Below are 21,577 nucleotides of genomic sequence, written 5' to 3' on the forward strand. Positions count from 1 at the left end.
GAGTATGAGCGTTATTCGTAGGAGAAAATACACCTCCCTTCCTATAGTTCTACTTTAAGTAGTCTACCTCATTTAACAAACCCTTTGAGTATAAGCGTTATTCGTCTTGGTTGTTGATACAGTACTATATGGCTTTCGTTAAGCTTAAAACGAAGCCTTTGCCGAAGGCTAAGGTCGTTAAAAAGAAGCCTAGAGTCGTTTATGCGAGGCCGAGGCCTCGATCACCGGGCTATGTACGGTAAATGTGGGGTTCATTGGGGAATTTACATTGAAACATCAGACTTAACCCGACCTCCGAAATTGCGAAAGATACCAATTATTCTTGTTTGAAAGCATTATCAACTACATTCGACACGACTGACCAGTGGTTAGAAATAGAGATTATGGGGTCTACCTTGTGTTTCACAAGATATATATAAAATTTAGAATTTGAATCGAGTTTAAATCTGATCACCCACTCTTCTAGAACTTTCCTTAAGTACCACATAAAATCCTCCTTCATTTACCATTTTAAACCATGTAATATAATCAGTAATTACACTAATTCAACATGGTTACACAAGGTTAATCCAATGTTGTGACCAAAAAAACACTAGCCTCATCAAACTACGTGGCCTTGGAATGTCCAGTATTTGAATATTTGAGTTTGTTACTGCGTTCATTTTAATTCTACGGAATAACGGTATTTATAATTTGCCACGGCCTCTCTTGTCACCCTGCTAAATAAACGACGATCTTCCTAATTTGTCGAAGACCTTAAAGTGGGATCACCCCATAGTTAAAATACTAATCCGGCCCTTGATATTTATTTCATTTGATTTGCTTGCTGATCCACAGCTGCTGAGTTGTTATGCCTTTCGTTAAATTTAAAAAGAGGGCTGAGCCTAAGCCGAAGGTCGTTAGTAAGAGCCCCAGAGTTGAGAAATTAAGGCCGAAGGACACTCAATCGTCAGGCTATGTGCGGTAAATTGGGGTAGACGGGGTTTAGTGAGACACTAAAGACTGAATTTTGATTCTGATCATTAATAAAATTTAATTGGCAAAAATACATATATTCGTAACGAGATGGTTCGAAGTTTCAGTGTTTAACCACTGAACAGTGAACGCTGCTATTACTCTATTAGTTTAATACAATGGTTGTGACTTGTGATCATGTGACCTATATTCTATTTTTGGATAGCCACATATCACCACTTTCTATCATCACTCTGATGAATAAACGGAAAACATGCCGACAACAACTACATCCGACATAACAGTGACCAGTCCTGAATTATTTAATAAATTAATAATAATATTTCCTTCCGTTTCACAAGATGTTTTCTTGCATTTTTTCACAAAATATTTCCTTGTGTTTCATAATATAAAAACCTCTATTCCTCAGCCCGACTGAGTACGTGACACAGATGAACAGGAAAAATGCTCTGCAACTAGCAGACCAGGAAGTAGCTCTTCAGGAGGTGCTACATTTTCTTGTACAGGGTCTAGCTTATCTTCTGCTTATCCTGATTATCTGCAGCTTTGGGTTCGTCACCGGGTTAGAGGTGAGTTTCAACGTGCTTTTAAACGGATTTAGATATTTCGAACTTTCATTTTCTATTAACATTACGTTTGGAGGATCAGCAGATTATCAATTTATTGACCAGGAACGACTATTTTTTGTTGCACCCCTCTAAATTCCTCTTCCACAGTACCTATCGTATCCTCTCCTGATGAGACAGTTGACCTGTACGGAAGAATGGGGAACCATATACCAAAGTGTTTTACCGTCAGCCAATTTACTGGCAAACATGATCGGATCTATCGTTGGTGGCATTGCTATTGATAAGATTGGAAGGAGACCAGTATTTATTGTTTCTGCGCTACTTGCTATTGTCGCAGGTTGGTTTACAAAATTTAACTTTTTTTATACATAAGCTTCAACTTAAATTTTGTTATTGTAGCATGTATATTGTATAAGTTCAACTAGCAGCGACTTTTTAGCCAAACAAATGTGATCACACAATCCTAATTCATATTGTATAAGTTCCGTAGAATATATGAAAACAAAGTTAAACGAAAAACTTGAATAGTTAAAATTAATTATACATATTACATTTTACATGCATATTCTAATTTTCTTGAATGGCGTACTCAATTCTGCTATCTGTATATTTATATATATACTACTTGAATATGTAAATTCAGATTTTAAGTCTCCGTCCGGCTCATTAGACAGGGTAACAGAGTCTGTTAGCAGAGTCCGTTAGCAGAGTCTGTTAGCAGAGTCTGTTAGCAGAGTCTGTTAATAGAGTCTGTTAGCAGAGTCTGTTAGCAGAGTCTGTTAATAGAGTCTGTTTGCAGAGTCTGATAGCAGAGTCTGTTTGCAGAGTCTGTTAGCAGAGTCTGTTAGCAGAGTCTGTTAGCAGAGTCTGTTAATAGAGTCTGTTAGCAGAGTCTGTTAGCAGAGTCTGTTAGCAGAGTCTGTTAGCAGAGTCTGTTAGTAGAGTCTGTTTGCAGAGTCTGATAGCAGAGTCTGTTTGCAGAGTCTGTTTGCAGAGTCTGTTAGCAGAGTCCGTTAGCGGAGTCTGCACCTTAAGTCAGTACTCAGTCATACGTATATTTAATTTTCGGACACTGTTTATTATCATCAATTATTTTCACCTTATTAGTTATTAAACCTCCATTTTTGCAGAGTTGGTGAGCATGATCTCGATGGAGACGACCCTGTTCATAGTGGCACGCGGTCTCTCCTCCCTGATAATGGGTGTCCTGTACATCACCACCCTGCTCTACACGATAGAGACATGTCCAGCTAAACACAGACTCCACTCCTACTTCCTACACTTTCTTGCACAAAACGCTGCCACCACCATTGTCCCTCTCATTATAAGTAATTCTCCGGTTGATGGGACTACTAACATTTGGCCTGCTGTCTCCAACAGTGTGGTCGTTCTGTTGGCTCTGGGAGTCATCGTGGGGATCCTCTACCCAGAGCCCTCCCAGAGCAGCAAAATCCGAGCCAACACCGGTTCAAAGTTCCAGAACAGGTTCAGTGTCATGCAGCTGGAGAATGATGACGAGATTCATGCGGAGCCTGAATTCGCAATGTACACTGACATGTTTTATAAGGGCGGCAAGGTTGTGGGGTGTCTTCTCATACTCCTATTTTTTATCGGAGGTTTAACTTCCACATCATTGTATCTCTCGTTTCCCATCATCTATAACTCAAACGGGGTGTGCACTGCGAATGAACAATATTCAAAGCCGTGCATGGAGGAGACTGCGAGTTATGCGACTCACGTGACGAGTATCGACGAGCTGGTAACAGTATTTGGGTGTTCCATCTTAGGATCAGTGCTAGCGTACATAGCAGTACAGAGATACGGGAGGAAGAACAGTTACCGGGCCCCCGCAGCTTTTAGAGTGGTCGTTATTGTCAGTATGGTGATGTGTGGCAGTCACCGTCTCATGCTGTCCCAGGTTGGTCTCCTCGTCCTGTTCACCAACACCATGGACTTCACGCTAGATCTTTACTGCTTAGAGCTGTTCGCTGCTAGAAGCAGAGCCACTTCCTTTGGGTTACTCAAAGGACTCAAGTTCTTTGGAACTGCCATTGCGTTCTTAATTAATCCTTTTATTTTAACGTACGTACCTCCAGACCTTTTGTGGTCAATATATACTGTGGTAGGGACTATTTTATTCGGATGCTCGTTAGGCCTTAGGAAAGACACTTTTATTATGGCAATTAATATTGAAGAATCTACAATAGACGTTGGATTGTGACTTGATTTTATGATTTTAGATTTTTATCGTATACAACATTTCAGCATTTGACATCTGTATTTCACTGCTTCATGAAAAAATTGAAACTTCAGGACAAAGTGATGAGTAACTCCTCGCCAGACTTGAGACTTAATGAAAACAAATCCATAGATACTGATAGATACTAAATATAAAATAATTATAATGATATAAATTCTACAAAGAGTAGTTAACATACAATATAAAGGAATCAAGTCGGAACATCACCCTATCAGTATCAATAAATCACTCTCTGCAAAGAGATGGGGAGATACAACATGGCACAACTACATGCACAGCCCATTATAAAAACCTGAGGATTCATCTAAATCCGTGTCGGCTTCGTTAGTCGGTACGCGTACCCAAGTAACTACTAGTACTATTAGTACAGTTGTGCAATATTCGTTGCCGAATGGTGAGTCGCGATCGTGTTTTTTATAAAATTCTAAAGATTATAGTATAACTATCATAATCACAGTGCTGGCAAGCACGACCGTTGCATTTATTGTGGGTATACTATGTACCCCATTTACTATTATACCCCTTTTACTATTATACCCCCTTTGGTACACGTTACAAGCCTCTTTCGTGTTTCGTGCATGCGAAGCGTGCCTCCGGCAGGAGTTTTTCAGGCATTAAGACTCATCGGAAGTCGTTCGACAGATTTATTTTTAGTTCAAAACATTCTAATTTGATGTCAAAGATGACAGGAATAAAAAATAGTTATGTTGAGATTTTTAAGAAATTTGCATAAAATACTCGCCAGCACTGTTATACGAAATTCGGTAAAAAACCCAAAATCGCCATATTCAGGTGCCTTAAAAACCATGTTAAAATTGAGTTAGAGATCTGAAATTTTTTTAGGACGTCTAGACGTTGACCAAATCGATTGCAAAAAAAGATTCAAGTTTCAGGAGCATCGGGAAATGGGTTTTCTAGAACCCCTGTTTTACGACAGATTGTCGTGATACATACATATACATATACATATATTCAGGGATAGACGCTTTGCCAGTCAATTATAGGCTACATTCAGGTGTCTGTAGATTTGTACCTATAAAAGATACAGCCATTTCCGACCACAGGTCTTGCAAATAATTGTTTACACTTTAGTTTACATTGTATAAAAAAATTATTTGACGTCATAAACACCCCTTGATGACGTCATCAAGTTAACCGTTTTTAAAACTTGATTTTTGACAAAGTAATAACTTTTAAAATTAATTTTAAACCATTAAGATGTAATTTTATTCAAAATCTGAGGAAATTTTTATCTTAGATAATTGTTCAAGCATTCTGAAAATCTACCGGAAAGTTTTTCTAGCTTGCTCCTTCATAAAGATATTCGTTATTGAAGTTTGTCCTTTTTTGAAGAATTATTTTATAAAAACGTCAATTTTGCGATTTAGTATTCTCTGGTGTTGGGCCATGCCTTGGGTTGTGGAGCTCATTTCTGCTTCTTATAGGTATAAATTGTGCATTAGGCTAGTTTTAAAGTTGAAAATCGAAAATTTGCACACGTGGGGACACGCCCAAATTGAAAGAAAATTGCTAAAATCACTGAAAATTGCTGTTTTCGTCATTTTCTGTCAACTTTAGAGTGCCGTTGTGATTACAGTTCTTCTTGAAATACTTTGAAACTTTGTATGCTTATCAAGCTATATATAAAACAATTACATGCAAAAATTTACGGCGATTCAATATTGGATGCGCAGGCAACGTCCGCTCAAAGTTTGCACGTGCGAAAGGTGACAATTTTGCTCATTCGTGATTTCCAACAAATTCTGCTTTGCCACGACAGTTTAATGTCATTATATATGAATTTAATGCCAACTTGAATAAGTATTAAGTGGCATATTCAGTCAGTGATCGACCGATATGCTTCCCTAAACACAAGGATATGTTTTTAAAGGAAAAATTTCGAAATTGTTGAAACTTCCTCCTTATTAATGAAGATATCAGTTTATATTTCGACTTTATAAAGTACCCTGACATTATAATCATGAATCAAAAAGAGATGATATTTTACCAAAACCCATAATCATGGGTAGAGTGGACCGCTGCCAGTGTCTCTCTTTCCCAAACAAAAGGAAATGATATTAATTTGATTGACCGTTCTCAAATGCAAAATGATACCGAGAATGAAATCGGTCGCTCGCTTTTCCCATTCATTTACAATTGTAATAGATTAAGAAGAACTACCCAAAGGCAGCTGTACTCGGCAATGAAGATTCAATAAACTCCAGCTTGTTCAATAAGTAATAACTACCACCCTTGTCCCTTACCCCGAAATACTAGGTATCGACCCCAACGCAACCCAAAGAGATTTTTACAGCATCTGATTGATGTAATCAATCGAAACTTATTTATACAATTCGTAAGCCGTGAATGAATGGGAAAAGCGAGCGACCGATTTCATTCTCGGTATCATTTTGCATTTGAGAACGGTCAATCAAATTAATATCATTTCCTTTTGTTTGGGAAAGAGAGACACTGGCAGCGGTCCACTCTACCCATGATTATGGGTTTTGGTAAAATAAAGAGTATAATGAAACTTGTGGAGTAACAGAATAATTTTTTACCGTTTAAATCCAACCACTCAAAATTGCCAACAGCTGTCATAATTTTACCACTGTATTGGCCCACGTTGTTAACAGCTCGTTCGAACAAGGGGTCTTTCCCCAAGCCTTGAAAACGGCAAAAGTAGTTCCTGTACATAAAGGTGGATCTAAAACTGACATCAAAAATTACAGACCGATATCTCTACTTGCCACTTTCTCAAAAGTCTACGAAAAGCTTATGCACAATCGAGTCATAAATTTTTTGGATACCTACAATATTCTTTGTGAAAATCAATACGGCTTCCGCCCAGGTAGGTCTTGTGAACATGCACTTCTTAATGCTAAAGACAGAATTCTCAATTCAATGTCTAAAAAGCAAGTTACTTTGCTCCTCTTGATTGACTTTAGCAAAGCCTTTGACCTTGTGGATCACTCCATACTCCTGAATAAGCTCGAGCACTATGGCATAAGAGGTCTAGCTTTAAACTGGTTTAAATCATATCTTATGAACAGAAACCAGTTTGTATCAATTGGATCCTCTGAATCCTCAGCCAATCCAATTATTTACGGTGTACCCCAAGGTTCAATTTTGGGACCTCTCCTTTTTATAATCTACATAAACGATCTTCCTCAAATATCAGAAATAGCTAATTTCATCATGTACGCAGATGATGCAAACATTTTCCTAACAGGAGAAAATATAAACGAGGTTTATGATAAGCTCAAAATTCTTAGCGATGTCTTAGTTAAATGGGTAGATAACAACGGATTAGCTCTAAATCTTAAAAAACGAATTATATGATCTTTTCTCGACAAAGAAACCTCATTTATCGCGATGTAGTAATTTCTGGTGTCACAATCGAAAGAAAAACAGAAGCCCGTTTCTTAGGTGTTATAATAGATAACAAACTGAACTGGTAGCAACATATTTCTGCCATGAAAATGAAAATGGCCAGATACATTGGAGTCATGTACAAACTTAAAAAATATTTGCCTCTGGAAGCACGTTTACAAATATATCACAGCTTTGTGCAGTCTCACCTTAATTACTGCTCCCTCGTCTGGGGTTTTGCTGCCAAATCCCATATAGAAACACTATTTGTTAAACAGAAAATGGGTCTTAGAGCAATACTACCAGGTTTTGTTAATTACTGGTACAAAGATGGTACACCACCAGCAAGTACCAAGGGGAAGTTGGTCGTTTAGCTCCGGACAGTCTATGCAACGTCTATGCAACGTTCGTGCAACAACAAAAGAACCGTCTATGCAACGTCTATGCAACGTCCCTGCACAATGAACACTCTATGCACACTCCCTGCACGGTCAGTCTATGCAACGTCTATGCAACGTCTATGCAACGTCCCTGCGCAGTACCATATGAACACCGGCTACTAGCCGGCTAGTAGCCACTTTTGTAATAACAGCTCCTCAACTTCACATTAACAACCGGCTACTAACCGGCACTTGAAAAGTGGTCACTAGCCGGCTACTAACCGGCTACTAGCCGGCTAGTGACCACAAAGTGGCTACTAACCGGCTACTAAGCGGTCACTAGCCGGCTATTAGCCGAGCTCTAAAGCAGACCTATTAGTAGCCGGTTCTAAACCGGCTACTAGCCGGCACTTGAAAAGCGGTCACTAGCCGGCTACTAACCGGCTACTAACCGGCTAGTTACCACCAAGTGGCTACTAACCGGCTACTAACCGGTCACTAGCCGGCTCTAAAGCAGACCTATTAGTAGCCGGTTCTAAACCGGCTACTAGCCGGCACTTGAAAAGCGGTCACTCGCCGGCTACTAACCGGCTACTAACCGGCTAGTAACCACCAAGTGGCTACTAACCGTACTCCTTTTTATAATCTACATAAACGATCTTCCTCAAATATCAGAAATAGCTAATTTCATCATGTACGCAGATGATGCAAACATTTTCCTAACAGGAGAAAATATAAACGAGGTTTATGATAAGCTCAAAATTCTTAGCGATGTCTTAGTTAAATGGGTAGATAACAACGGATTAGCTCTAAATCTTAAAAAACGAATTATATGATCTTTTCTCGACAAAGAAACCTCATTTATCGCGATGTAGTAATTTCTGGTGTCACAATCGAAAGAAAAACAGAAGCCCGTTTCTTAGGTGTTATAATAGATAACAAACTGAACTGGTCGCAACATATTTCTGCCATGAAAATGAAAATGGCCAGATACATTGGAGTCATGTACAAACTTAAAAAATATTTGCCTCTGGAAGCACGTTTACAAATATATCACAGCTTTGTGCAGTCTCACCTTAATTACTGCTCCCTCGTCTGGGGTTTTGCTGCCAAATCCCATATAGAAACACTATTTGTTAAACAGAAAATGGGTCTTAGAGCAATACTACCAGGTTTTGTTAATTACTGGTACAAAGATGGTACACCACCAGCAAGTACCAAGGGGAAGTTGGTCGTTTAGCTCCGGACAGTCTATGCAACGTCTATGCAACGTCCGTGCAACAACAAAAGAACCGTCTATGCAACGTCTATGCAACGTCCCTGCACAATGAACACTCTATGCCACTCTGCACAATGAACACTCTATGCACACTCCCTGCACGGTCAGTCTATGCAACGTCTATGCAACGTCTATGCAACGTCCCTGCGCAGTACCATATGAACACCGGCTACTAGCCGGCTAGTAGCCACTTTTGTAATAACAGCTCCTCAACTTCACATTAACAACCGGCTACTAACCGGCACTTGAAAAGTGGTCACTAGCCGGCTACTAACCGGCTACTAGCCGGCTAGTGACCACAAAGTGGCTACTAACCGGCTACTAAGCGGTCACTAGCCGGCTATTAGCCGAGCTCTAAAGCAGACCTATTAGTAGCCGGTTCTAAACCGGCTACTAGCCGGCACTTGAAAAGCGGTCACTAGCCGGCTACTAACCGGCTACTAACCGGCTAGTTACCACCAAGTGGCTACTAACCGGCTACTAACCGGTCACTAGCCGGCTCTAAAGCAGACCTATTAGTAGCCGGTTCTAAACCGGCTACTAGCCGGCACTTGAAAAGCGGTCACTCGCCGGCTACTAACCGGCTACTAACCGGCTAGTAACCACCAAGTGGCTACTAACCGTACTCCTTTTTATAATCTACATAAACGATCTTCCTCAAATATCAGAAATAGCTAATTTCATCATGTACGCAGATGATGCAAACATTTTCCTAACAGGAGAAAATATAAACGAGGTTTATGATAAGCTCAAAATTCTTAGCGATGTCTTAGTTAAATGGGTAGATAACAACGGATTAGCTCTAAATCTTAAAAAACGAATTATATGATCTTTTCTCGACAAAGAAACCTCATTTATCGCGATGTAGTAATTTCTGGTGTCACAATCGAAAGAAAAACAGAAGCCCGTTTCTTAGGTGTTATAATAGATAACAAACTGAACTGGTCGCAACATATTTCTGCCATGAAAATGAAAATGGCCAGATACATTGGAGTCATGTACAAACTTAAAAAATATTTGCCTCTGGAAGCACGTTTACAAATATATCACAGCTTTGTGCAGTCTCACCTTAATTACTGCTCCCTCGTCTGGGGTTTTGCTGCCAAATCCCATATAGAAACACTATTTGTTAAACAGAAAATGGGTCTTAGAGCAATACTACCAGGTTTTGTTAATTACTGGTACAAAGATGGTACACCACCAGCAAGTACCAAGGGGAAGTTGGTCGTTTAGCTCCGGACAGTCTATGCAACGTCTATGCAACGTTCGTGCAACAACAAAAGAACCGTCTATGCAACGTCTATGCAACGTCCCTGCACAATGAACACTCTATGCACACTCCCTGCACGGTCAGTCTATGCAACGTCTATGCAACGTCTATGCAACGTCCCTGCGCAGTACCATATGAACACCGGCTACTAGCCGGCTAGTAGCCACTTTTGTAATAACAGCTCCTCAACTTCACATTAACAACCGGCTACTAACCGGCACTTGAAAAGTGGTCACTAGCCGGCTACTAACCGGCTACTAGCCGGCTAGTGACCACAAAGTGGCTACTAACCGGCTACTAAGCGGTCACTAGCCGGCTATTAGCCGAGCTCTAAAGCAGACCTATTAGTAGCCGGTTCTAAACCGGCTACTAGCCGGCACTTGAAAAGCGGTCACTAGCCGGCTACTAACCGGCTACTAACCGGCTAGTTACCACCAAGTGGCTACTAACCGGCTACTAACCGGTCACTAGCCGGCTCTAAAGCAGACCTATTAGTAGCCGGTTCTAAACCGGCTACTAGCCGGCACTTGAAAAGCGGTCACTCGCCGGCTACTAACCGGCTACTAACCGGCTAGTAACCACCAAGTGGCTACTAACCGGTCACTAGCCGGCTCTAAAGCGGACCTTCTAGTTCCAAACCGGCTACTAGCCGACACTTGAAAAGCGGTCACTAGCCGGCTGGTGGGTACTAGCTGGTTAGTAGACGGCTACTAACCAGCTAGTACCCACCAAGTGGCTACTAACCGGCTACTAACCGGCTACTAACCGGCTAGTACTAACCTGCTCTAGGCGACTCTAAATCAGACCGGCTATAATTCATTATTGCCAAATAAACAAATTATTTGAAACAAATTATTTGAAACTTGTTATTTGAAACTTGTTATTTGAAACAAATTATTGAAATGAATTATTTCAAATAACGTGTTTCAAATAACGTAAGTTCCAAAATCGATTACAACATTTTTATGAAAAATAAAAAAATACTGAAAACTGATTACATTCAATTTCTTCGTGGTGGAGGAGCAGTGTAATTGTTTTTGGGCGCTAGGACGACGCCTTGGGTACAAAGGGTCCTAAGAGTGGCAAGATTACGGTTGCAGATCTCGTTTGCGAAGGTGTAAACACTAGGAAGTCTGACGTCTCGTAGTTGCAGCAGTGCGTGTTGGACACCTGGTAGGTCAACTTTTGCTGCTTCAGCGATACATCGCTTTCTTGAGAAGTGACTCCGAGAAATGTGTATCTGCTCCAGAGCGGCAGACTTTGAGAGACCAGAGTTGACTAGCTGCACAACGGCGTCGTATTCCGCTATAACCCTGTCTAAAGAAAATATCCGCCTCGTTCTGCGACCAGTAGGCAGAGCAGCAGCATTGGGAGCAGGTTGCTGATCAGTAGCAGGTTGGTGTCCAGGAGCAGCTTGCTGAGCAGGAGGTTGAGGAGAATTGGGAGCAGGTTGTTGATCAGTAACAGGTTGCTGTGCAGGAGCAGGTTGAGGAGCTGGAGGTTGAGGAGCTGGAGGTTGAGGAGCTGGAGGTTGAGGAGCTGGAGGTTGAGGAGCTGGAGGTTGAGGAGCTGGAGGTTGAGGAGCTGGAGGTTGAGGAGCTGGAGGTTGAGGAGCTGGAGGTTGAGGAGCTGGAGGTTGAGGAGTTGGAGTGGGAGGAGCTGGAGGTTGAGGAGCTGGAGGTTGAGGAGCTGGAGGTTGAGGAGCTGAAGCGGGAGGAGCTGGAGCGAGAGGGGCTGGAGCGGGATGCGGTTGAGGAGCTGGAGGTTGAGGAGCTGGAGTGGGAGGAGGAGGGGGTGGGGTAGGTCTTGAAGTAGAAGAGGTTCTAAGTCGGTGATTGGTGGTGGGGATAGGTCTGTTTGGTCGAATTGTGGGTGTAGAGTGCAGGGAGCACATACCTTCACAGGTATTTGTATGCACGCCCGTTGCAGGGTCGATGAATCCACGTCGATGATTCACGGTGAGGTGGATATATCCATGGCGATTCAGGTGTGTGTAGCCTTTCCAGCGGTCTGATAGGATTGTAGTACCAGGGTTGATGTAACGCTTTATCAGAGAGAGGAGGGTGTGATGGTTCCTTCTGTTATCAGGGCACTCCACCAAGAAACATTCTCCAGTAGTTCGACTGACACCTCCAAGCACCCACTTTCCAACAACACGTCTGCCAGAGTTATATTTCCGTTTCCCGAACTTGCTTTCGTCGACCTCGACGATGTGACCATCACCTCCTATTTTTCCTCCCGCCCCATTCTGGATCAGGTCTTCTGTCATACACTGACGTAGGGTTTTGAAGTGTGATCTGACATGTTTAGGGGGCATTGAGACGATTCGAGCAGCATCACAGGCGGTCGAGCGGTTGCAGAATAACCACAGAAGATGGAGGAAGTTGGAGAGTGAGATCTTTCGCTTGTGCAGGATACTTCCATGTCTGACGTAAGGACTCCATCTCTACGGAGGTCTTCGTATGACTTGAACGTTTGAGCCATTGCGAGAATAGACAATTAAACAATTGGACGATTGGAAACTGGAAAATTAGAAAATTTATAGTTGCCTGTAAGGAGATCTCATTGCATCGATTGAGATAACGAGCATGTGAAGGTGACAAATGATCATGAGTGACGCGAGCCGATTCAGTCATCGATTGAGATAACGAGCATGTGAAGGTGACAAATGATCATGAGTGACGCGAGCCGATCAAGTCATCGATTGAGATAACGAGCATGTGAACGTAACAGGCGAATGACGCGGATCACGTGACACGTCAAGACTATATAAGGAGTACTAACCATCTACTTACTTTACAATTCACCATTTACTCCTAAACGACTACTATCATGGTACGAACAAGAAACCAGACCCATCCTTCCTCAGACCTCCATTGCCTCCACTGTGGCAACCCTGGTCATCTCTCCACTTTTCAAGTGCCGGTTAGTAGCCGGTTGGTAATGTGAAGTTGAGGAGCTGTTATTACAAAAGTGGCTACTAGCCGGCTAGTAGCCGGTGTTCATATGGTACTGTGCAGGGACGTTGCATAGACGTTGCATAGACGTTGCATAGACTGACCGTGCAGGGAGTGTGCATAGAGTGTTCATTGTGCAGGGACGTTGCATAGACGTTGCATAGACGGTTCTTTTGTTGTTGCATGGACAGTGGCGTAACGTAAGGCCCCGCAGACCCCGCTATGCGGGGGGGCGCCGTGAGAGGGGGGCGCCAAAATTCTGCCGCCCCTCCTCATAATTTGGCGCCCCCTAGAAATATGGCGCCCCTGGTAATAAAATACTTGGTATATAAGGTACAAAAGTTGTTAAATATCGTGCTACTGTTTTAAGATTTGTAAAATTCTAAAATTAAATATAGTGCAAAGCAAGCAGCCAGCGCGCGCTAAAAACACGTGGTAAGTGATAACGATATTGCAATTGTTATACAAACGTGGTATACAAAATTCGCGCGTGAGAATGTTTTGATTTTGTGGCAATTTTAGATATCTAAGTTTACTTTTAACTTAGATCCCAATTTCATCGGCAGTCACTTATTGTAGTTTTAATGATCCTATACAAATAAAACACCAACATCTAACAGGTAGCAATAACAGATAAAAAACTGGAAATAAAAAACAATTTACATTTTTCGATACTACATAATATTTATATTAGCGTACAGTTCATATTCCAAGCAACTCTCTTAGGTTTGGAAAGAGCATCAAATTTGGCCAGCTCTTTCTTGTCAAGTTGTCTTGCTGTTAAGTTCTCGATTGAGATGATGGCTAAAATGTAAACTGCTTAATCTATCGTTTAGTTACCCATTGTGCTTCGGAGTTTTTTAAATAGCTTCAGTTTGCTAAAGGATTTTTCAGCACTGGCTGTACAGTTATTCAGATTGGCACCAAAATCAACTTGAAGGCTGACAAGCTACGTAGCGAAATATTCACAGACAAATAAGATTTAATTCTTCAGTCAGGTCGTGCTTGTGGAGCTGGCTCAGTTGTTTTGCAGCTTTCGTCAGCGTACAATTGACTCCACATTTTGCATAGTATGTACTATGTACATGAAATCTTCCAACGGTAACGAAACCTGATTTGGGAAATTTGATGTTAATTTACAAATAAATCTGTAAACCACTTCCTTCTACAAATTTCACCACATGGCATAATACCTAACATAACTCCACAGATGCCACAATATTAAAGCTATTTACATGATTCAAAATAAACCTCAATACTTACTTCAATGTTTTCAGTCACATCCCAACTCTGCATATACAGTGAGCAACCACACTCCACACATATTGGCATTCGGCATGTAGTTCATATAAACACATGCTATATCCTGGAATTTCATTAATGTAAAGGTTTGTTCATTAATACATTTTTAACGTACGGAAACAATTCCTACAAAAAAAGGTCACTCTTTGTAGTTACTAGTTGTGACACCATAGTACAACAGCCATTTCAAATCATTACTACTTCTGGCAGCAAAACAAAGTCGGCTACAACTGCAAGTTCTAACAAATAACAATAATCATTCGAACAACTACCAATAAATAGAAAAGTATACATTTAAATGTTTAACATCATCATCTGGTAACAACCATACTACCATAAAAACTCGCTAACAGCATTAGATAATGGACAATCAGTACAGTGAGTACAGCTCACACACGCACTTTTCAATTGTATAATATATAAGATCACCATTCCCCCGTATGTTGCCATGGTAACTGTCCCAACGGAGCGTCAAGGATATGATCGGTTATAAATCGGTTATTAAGTGTTTCTAAGGTGTGTCCCTTACATTAGTTTACTGTTACACTCAGTGTGTAAATTGTAATATTTGTTTCCTCGACGATTTGCTTAATAACACGAAACCATTTGTGTAAAGATTACATTTGATCATACCAACTATTTAAGCTCCATTTATCCGTTGAACATGGATGTTAAAACGAAGAGGTCAGTCGATATATTACATCTGTGGAGTCTGAACACCTACCCAGTTACCATGGTGATAATTCCAGAGATATCACGTGATTTGCTAACCAAGTAATGCTATAATTGAATGCGTATAAAGTGCACTGATCTATCTCATTGCCTTGAAATGACGTGGCATACTTGTAATCTAGCGGCAGTAATGTTTTACTGATCAAGCTTGTCAGTAGAATTCTTTAACCATTCCCCGAATCCCCCGTATGTTGCCATGGTAACTGTCCCAACGGAGCGTCAAGGATATGATCGGTTAAAAATCGGTTATTAAGTGTTTCTAAGGTGTGTCCCATACATTAGTTTACTGTTACACTCAGTGTGTAATATTTGTTTCCTCGACGATTTTCTTAATAAAACGAGTAACGTTCTATTATATCTTATTAGCTACATTATGTTTCTGACAAACTTACCTTCAATGCAGAACGAAATTAACTAACAACCAACATTACATAATTTCTCAGTGTTTCTCAACACTGAAGCGCAAACAGTTTAAGAGTACTACCAAGTTTAAGAGTAATACCAATCATGATCAGTACCTATAATATTCAGTATTATTCTATCGATGTACTCATCTACAGAAGTACAGACTACACACATCTAGAAGACACCAACCAACACTCCTCATTGTCATTATCAATAACAATAACATATGAATAATATTAACCTGCGACAATGGACAAGTAAGAAACGGCATCGTTGCATAAACTTCGACTAAAATGAGTCCTACAAAATTGACTTATCTCCACTGAATCAGTTCCTCGTAATAAAGACTGAGCTAAAAGTAGAAACTGCTAAAACAACTCAGTAGTAAATATTGATTGTACACCGCCCAGACTCCCAATGCAGTTCTTCATATTCGACCAGCTGTGAGGATATTTATAATAACATACATTCGCATAATGTTCGCGTAAACTAAGTACGGCATATTTGATATTTTACCCCATTGATGATTACAATTTACATGAACAACCGGTAACCTTAATATAATATAAATTTTTGTAACATATACAGCAGCTTAAAACAGTTCTCCTTGTTAGACTAACAATATGAAACACACAATTCACAAAATTGTTTCATTGTTTATCACAAATTAACAGTAACACCACTAATCAGACAAATGACAAATCACCTAGCGGCTGTTTCGAATGTAATGTCTAATGTCAAACGACAATGAATTATGAAACGCGAACAAGATTCTGACATTGTGTAACCGACTTATCATTAGTGTCCCGTACATGATACATTTATTATTACCATAACGCGTCGTCCCTCTGCATAGTCCAATCACAACCGTTAACAGGTATCACGAGATAATATTTTATCCAACGCGAAAACAATCATGCGCAAATTACTGGCGATTTAATTACAAAATCGCGCGGCTTACATGTAAAATTATTTGCGCGCGGCTTCTCACTTTCCAAATTTAAATTTTATTGGCTCACATTTATATTCCGTTTTAAAATTTAAAAATTGTGATGGCAACGGCCCTCGGACAAATCTAGCGAGCGAAGCGAGCGCGCTCCAGAAAGGGGGGCGCTTTTTGAGTTGAGCGGGGGGGCGCCAAAAAGTAACGTTACGCCACTGTGCATGGACGTTGCATAGACGTTGCATAGACTGTCCGGAGCTAAACGACCAAGTTGCCGTACCAAGTCTGGTTTCTATGTACACAAAATATTGACAGTTCAAAGTATCATCGTGAAGAACGCATTAGTTTTTATACATAAGCTAAAAAACTTCCCAAGTCTAGTGCCTCCCTCTATAAAGAAAACAATACCTAACAGTGCACCAATATTTAACGTCGCCGATCCGGATTCGAGTCGTACAACTTTATGGTCAGATGAATACGGTAAACACCCTTACAATAATTCAGTATTCTACAAAGGTCCACTATTAGCAATAAACAGATATAGTGTCGCAGCAACTTCCTTGCCAAGTCTATTCAACCTTAACATGCGCATCTACAAAAGGTGCATAAAAAACATGCTCATTGATCAACAAAACGAGGGCATTGCAGACGAATGGCCTAACTTTATGTTATACAATATAACGGGACTAAGGAAATCAGAGCGCAACATCAACCGTAATGCTAATAATAACTCTGTCCCATAAGCAAGCCATCACAGAATCAATTTCACTGCATACCATCTCAGTTACTCTGCCATCAATTCGCCAGCAAAAACGGCATGACGCTATGCGACTGATAACAGTCGTTAAATTTTTAAAACTTTGGAATAGCTAGCTAGCAGTAGCTATGCGCCTGTTTCCACTCTAACAACTCTAAAAGCATATTAATATGATAATTTCAACTAAAGGCAACTTTATATGTGCTCAGCTATGTTTTGTTTCGACAAGCTCTATTATATACATTTTAATCGTTTTAATGAGATCTAATCTTGTATGAGTTTTGAGTTTGAATTGATAACACTTATTATATATATTATTTTTTGAGTAAACATTGGCTGGTACTTCGGGCCGGTCCCCAACAAAAAAAAACCCCTTTTAACTACCTCACTTCCAAAACTTCAAAATAATGTGCAATTTAATACAATTACAAGTCGAAAAAAATGGTACTAGCTATTTAACAAATATGATATTTAGAACTATTAGCTCGATCAAGCGCTCCAAAGTTTAGAAAGCCAACTAAACAATACGGTAACCACAACTGTTAATATGCTTTTCAGTTCTATCAGGCATCTGCATGGCATTGGCCATGGGCATGATCAACTGCCAAAAATTGGCTAGAGCAAAAGGAGTAGTACCACTACCAGCAGTAGCGAAGTAAAAAATGATATGAGTGCCCAGCGCCTAACCTTGGCGAATTACCAAAGGACTGCTACTGCTTGTGCCGATCTGCAGATCTGGTATACTTTAACGATTAGTTAAAACTTTTATTAATTGATCCAGCACTGTATTGTTCACAAGTCACTTCATGTCATAGTTGATAAGCACTTATGATCCACCACACAAGCACTTTTGTTCACTCCACCTTGTTTTCTTCATGCTTCAGCTCCACATTCGACAACTGAGTCACAACAACATCTCTTATAATCACGTGCGCATCACATCACCATGGGCCACAGCCAATCATATCATCTCAACCGTCAGTCACATGTCACTCGTCACGTGATAAGATCATTTTAAACTATCTGTGAGTATTTATCTGTGACAGGTAGTGCAACATAGTAATAGATCTCTTTTGTGCACTCATGGTTATTGGTTACGAGGCAAACCTTCCGGTAGTTTTTCTTTAATAATTTTGAAGGTGTAATTTTTCTATCTTGGTAGTGTATTAACTTTTAGTGTTGAGTGTGTTTACGCCATATTTTAAACTCGGTGATATCAGATGTTTCCAGTCTATAACTTTGTCTTCAGTATTCATACAATTTAATACTAATTATTTTACCAAAACCCATAATCATGGGTAGAGTGGACCGCTGCCAGTGTCTCTCTTTCCCAAACAAAAGGAAATGATATTAATTTGATTGACCGTTCTCAAATGCAAAATGATACCGAGAATGAAATCGGTCGCTCGCTTTTCCCATTCATTCACGGCTTACGAATTGTATAAATAAGTTTCGAATGATTACATCAATCAGATGCTGTAAAAATCTCTTTGGGTTGCGTTCGGGTCGATACCTAGTATTTCGGGGTAAGGGACAAGGGTGGTAGTTATTACTTATTGAACAAGCTGGAGTTTATTGAATCTTCATTGCCGAGTACAGCTGCCTTTGGGTAGTTCTTCTTAATCTATTACAATTGTAAATGAATGGGAAAAGCGAGCGACCGATTTCATTCTCGGTATCATTTTGCATTTGAGAACGGTCAATCAAATTAATATCATTTCCTTTTGTTTGGGAAAGAGAGACACTGGCAGCGGTCCACTCTACCCATGATTATGGGTTTTGGTAAAATATCATCTCTTTTTGATTATAATGTCAGGGTACTTTATAAAGTCGAAATATAAACTGATATCTTCATTAATAAGGAGGAAGTTTCAACGATTTCGAAATTTTTCCTTTAAAAACATATCCTTGTGTTTAGGGAAGCATATCGGTCGATCACTGACTGAATATGCCACTTAATACTTATTCAAGTTGGCATTAAATTCATATATAATGACATTAAACTGTCGTGGCAAAGCAGAATTTGTTGGAAATCACGAATGAGCAAAATTCTCACCTTTCGCACGTGCAAACTTTGAGCGGACGTTGCGTGCGCATCCAATATTGAATCGCCGTAAATTTTTGCTTGTAATTGTTTTATATATAGCTTGATAAGCATGCAAAGTTTCAAAGTATTTCAAGAAGAACTGTAATCACAACGGCACTCTAAAGTTTACAGAAAATGACGAAAACAGCAATTTTCAGTGATTTTAGCAATTTTCTTTCAATTTGGGCGTGTCCCCACCAGTGGCGTAACGTAAGGCCCCGCAGACCCCGCTATGCGGGGGGGCGCCGTGAGAGGGGGGCGCCAAAATTCTGCCGCCCCTCCTCATAATTTGGCGCCCCCTAGAAATATGGCGCCCCTGGTAATAAAATACTTGGTATATAAGGTACAAAAGTTGTTAAATATCGTGCTACTGTTTTAAGATTTGTAAAATTCTAAAATTAAATATAGTGCAAAGCAAGCAGCCAGCGCGCGCTAAAAACACGTGGTAAGTGATAACGATATTGCAATTGTTATACAAACGTGGTATACAAAATTCGCGCGTGAGAATGTTTTGATTTTGTGGCAATTTTAGATATCTAAGTTTACTTTTAACTTAGATCCCAATTTCATCGGCAGTCACTTATTGTAGTTTTAATGATCCTATACAAATAAAACACCAACATCTAACAGGTAGCAATAACAGATAAAAAACTGGAAATAAAAAACAATTTACATTTTTCGATACTACATAATATTTATATTAGCGTACAGTTCATATTCCAAGCAACTCTCTTAGGTTTGGAAAGAGCATCAAATTTGGCCAGCTCTTTCTTGTCAAGTTGTCTTGCTGTTAAGTTCTCGATTGAGATGATGGCTAAAATGTAAACTGCTTAATCTATCGTTTAGTTACCCATTGTGCTTCGGAGTTTTTTAAATAGCTTCAGTTTGCTAAAGGATTTTTCAGCACTGGCTGTACAGTTATTCAGATTGGCACCAAAATCAACTTGAAGGCTGACAAGCTACGTAGCGAAATATTCACAGACAAATAAGATTTAATTCTTCAGTCAGGTCGTGCTTGTGGAGCTGGCTCAGTTGTTTTGCAGCTTTCGTCAGCGTACAATTGACTCCACATTTTGCATAGTATGTACTATGTACATGAAATCTTCCAACGGTAACGAAACCTGATTTGGGAAATTTGATGTTAATTTACAAATAAATCTGTAAACCACTTCCTTCTACAAATTTCACCACATGGCATAATACCTAACATAACTCCACAGATGCCACAATATTAAAGCTATTTACATGATTCAAAATAAACCTCAATACTTACTTCAATGTTTTCAGTCACATCCCAACTCTGCATATACAGTGAGCAACCACACTCCACACATATTGGCATTCGGCATGTAGTTCATATAAACACATGCTATATCCTGGAATTTCATTAATGTAAAGGTTTGTTCATTAATACATTTTTAACGTACGGAAACAATTCCTACAAAAAAAGGTCACTCTTTGTAGTTACTAGTTGTGACACCATAGTACAACAGCCATTTCAAATCATTACTACTTCTGGCAGCAAAACAAAGTCGGCTACAACTGCAAGTTCTAACAAATAACAATAATCATTCGAACAACTACCAATAAATAGAAAAGTATACATTTAAATGTTTAACATCATCATCTGGTAACAACCATACTACCATAAAAACTCGCTAACAGCATTAGATAATGGACAATCAGTACAGTGAGTACAGCTCACACACGCACTTTTCAATTGTATAATATATAAGATCACCATTCCCCCGTATGTTGCCATGGTAACTGTCCCAACGGAGCGTCAAGGATATGATCGGTTATAAATCGGTTATTAAGTGTTTCTAAGGTGTGTCCCTTACATTAGTTTACTGTTACACTCAGTGTGTAAATTGTAATATTTGTTTCCTCGACGATTTGCTTAATAACACGAAACCATTTGTGTAAAGATTACATTTGATCATACCAACTATTTAAGCTCCATTTATCCGTTGAACATGGATGTTAAAACGAAGAGGTCAGTCGATATATTACATCTGTGGAGTCTGAACACCTACCCAGTTACCATGGTGATAATTCCAGAGATATCACGTGATTTGCTAACCAAGTAATGCTATAATTGAATGCGTATAAAGTGCACTGATCTATCTCATTGCCTTGAAATGACGTGGCATACTTGTAATCTAGCGGCAGTAATGTTTTACTGATCAAGCTTGTCAGTAGAATTCTTTAACCATTCCCCGAATCCCCCGTATGTTGCCATGGTAACTGTCCCAACGGAGCGTCAAGGATATGATCGGTTAAAAATCGG

General features: G+C 39.9%; 1 protein-coding gene and 2 long non-coding RNA genes across 3 annotated transcripts; 1 reads left to right on the forward strand and 2 right to left on the reverse strand.

Moving 5' to 3' along the window:
* The first annotated feature begins 664 nt into the window (after positions 1–664).
* Positions 665–3,816, forward strand: LOC134816650 (uncharacterized). Its single transcript, XM_063825591.1, has 4 exons — positions 665–963; positions 1,385–1,544; positions 1,692–1,881; positions 2,675–3,816. The coding sequence occupies exons 1-4, from the start codon at positions 851–853 to the stop codon at positions 3,763–3,765; spliced, it is 1,554 nt and encodes a 517-aa protein (XP_063681661.1). The 5' UTR covers positions 665–850; the 3' UTR covers positions 3,766–3,816.
* A 10,179-nt stretch (positions 3,817–13,995) lies between these two features.
* LOC134817285 (uncharacterized) lies at positions 13,996–14,445 on the reverse strand. The gene is made up of 2 exons (XR_010160512.1): positions 14,326–14,445; positions 13,996–14,173 (listed from the first exon to the last, which is right to left on the reverse strand). It is a non-coding gene; the product is annotated as an uncharacterized LOC134817285 (long non-coding RNA).
* Positions 14,446–20,230: 5,785 nt separating this feature from the next.
* Positions 20,231–20,680, reverse strand: LOC134817282 (uncharacterized). The gene is made up of 2 exons (XR_010160511.1): positions 20,561–20,680; positions 20,231–20,408 (listed from the first exon to the last, which is right to left on the reverse strand). It is a non-coding gene; the product is annotated as an uncharacterized LOC134817282 (long non-coding RNA).
* Between the last annotated feature and the right edge of the window lie 897 nt (positions 20,681–21,577).

This window comes from Bolinopsis microptera, chromosome 6, assembly GCF_026151205.1.
Source record: "Bolinopsis microptera isolate Bmic1 chromosome 6, MBARI_Bmic_1.0, whole genome shotgun sequence".
Classification (NCBI taxonomy): domain Eukaryota; kingdom Metazoa; phylum Ctenophora; class Tentaculata; order Lobata; family Bolinopsidae; genus Bolinopsis; species Bolinopsis microptera.

What these genes read in the sequence shown, in the direction of transcription:
- LOC134816650 (XM_063825591.1), top strand. Translation starts at nt 851, where the DNA reads ATGCCTTTCGTTAAATTTAAAAAGAGGGCTGAGCCTAAGCCGAAGGTC. An exon ending in CAATCGTCAGGCTATGTGCG is followed by an intron (nt 964 to 1,384) that starts GTAAATTGGGGT and finishes TCTATTCCTCAG; the next exon opens with CCCGACTGAGTACGTGACAC. An exon ending in GGTTCGTCACCGGGTTAGAG is followed by an intron (nt 1,545 to 1,691) that starts GTGAGTTTCAAC and finishes CCTCTTCCACAG; the next exon opens with TACCTATCGTATCCTCTCCT.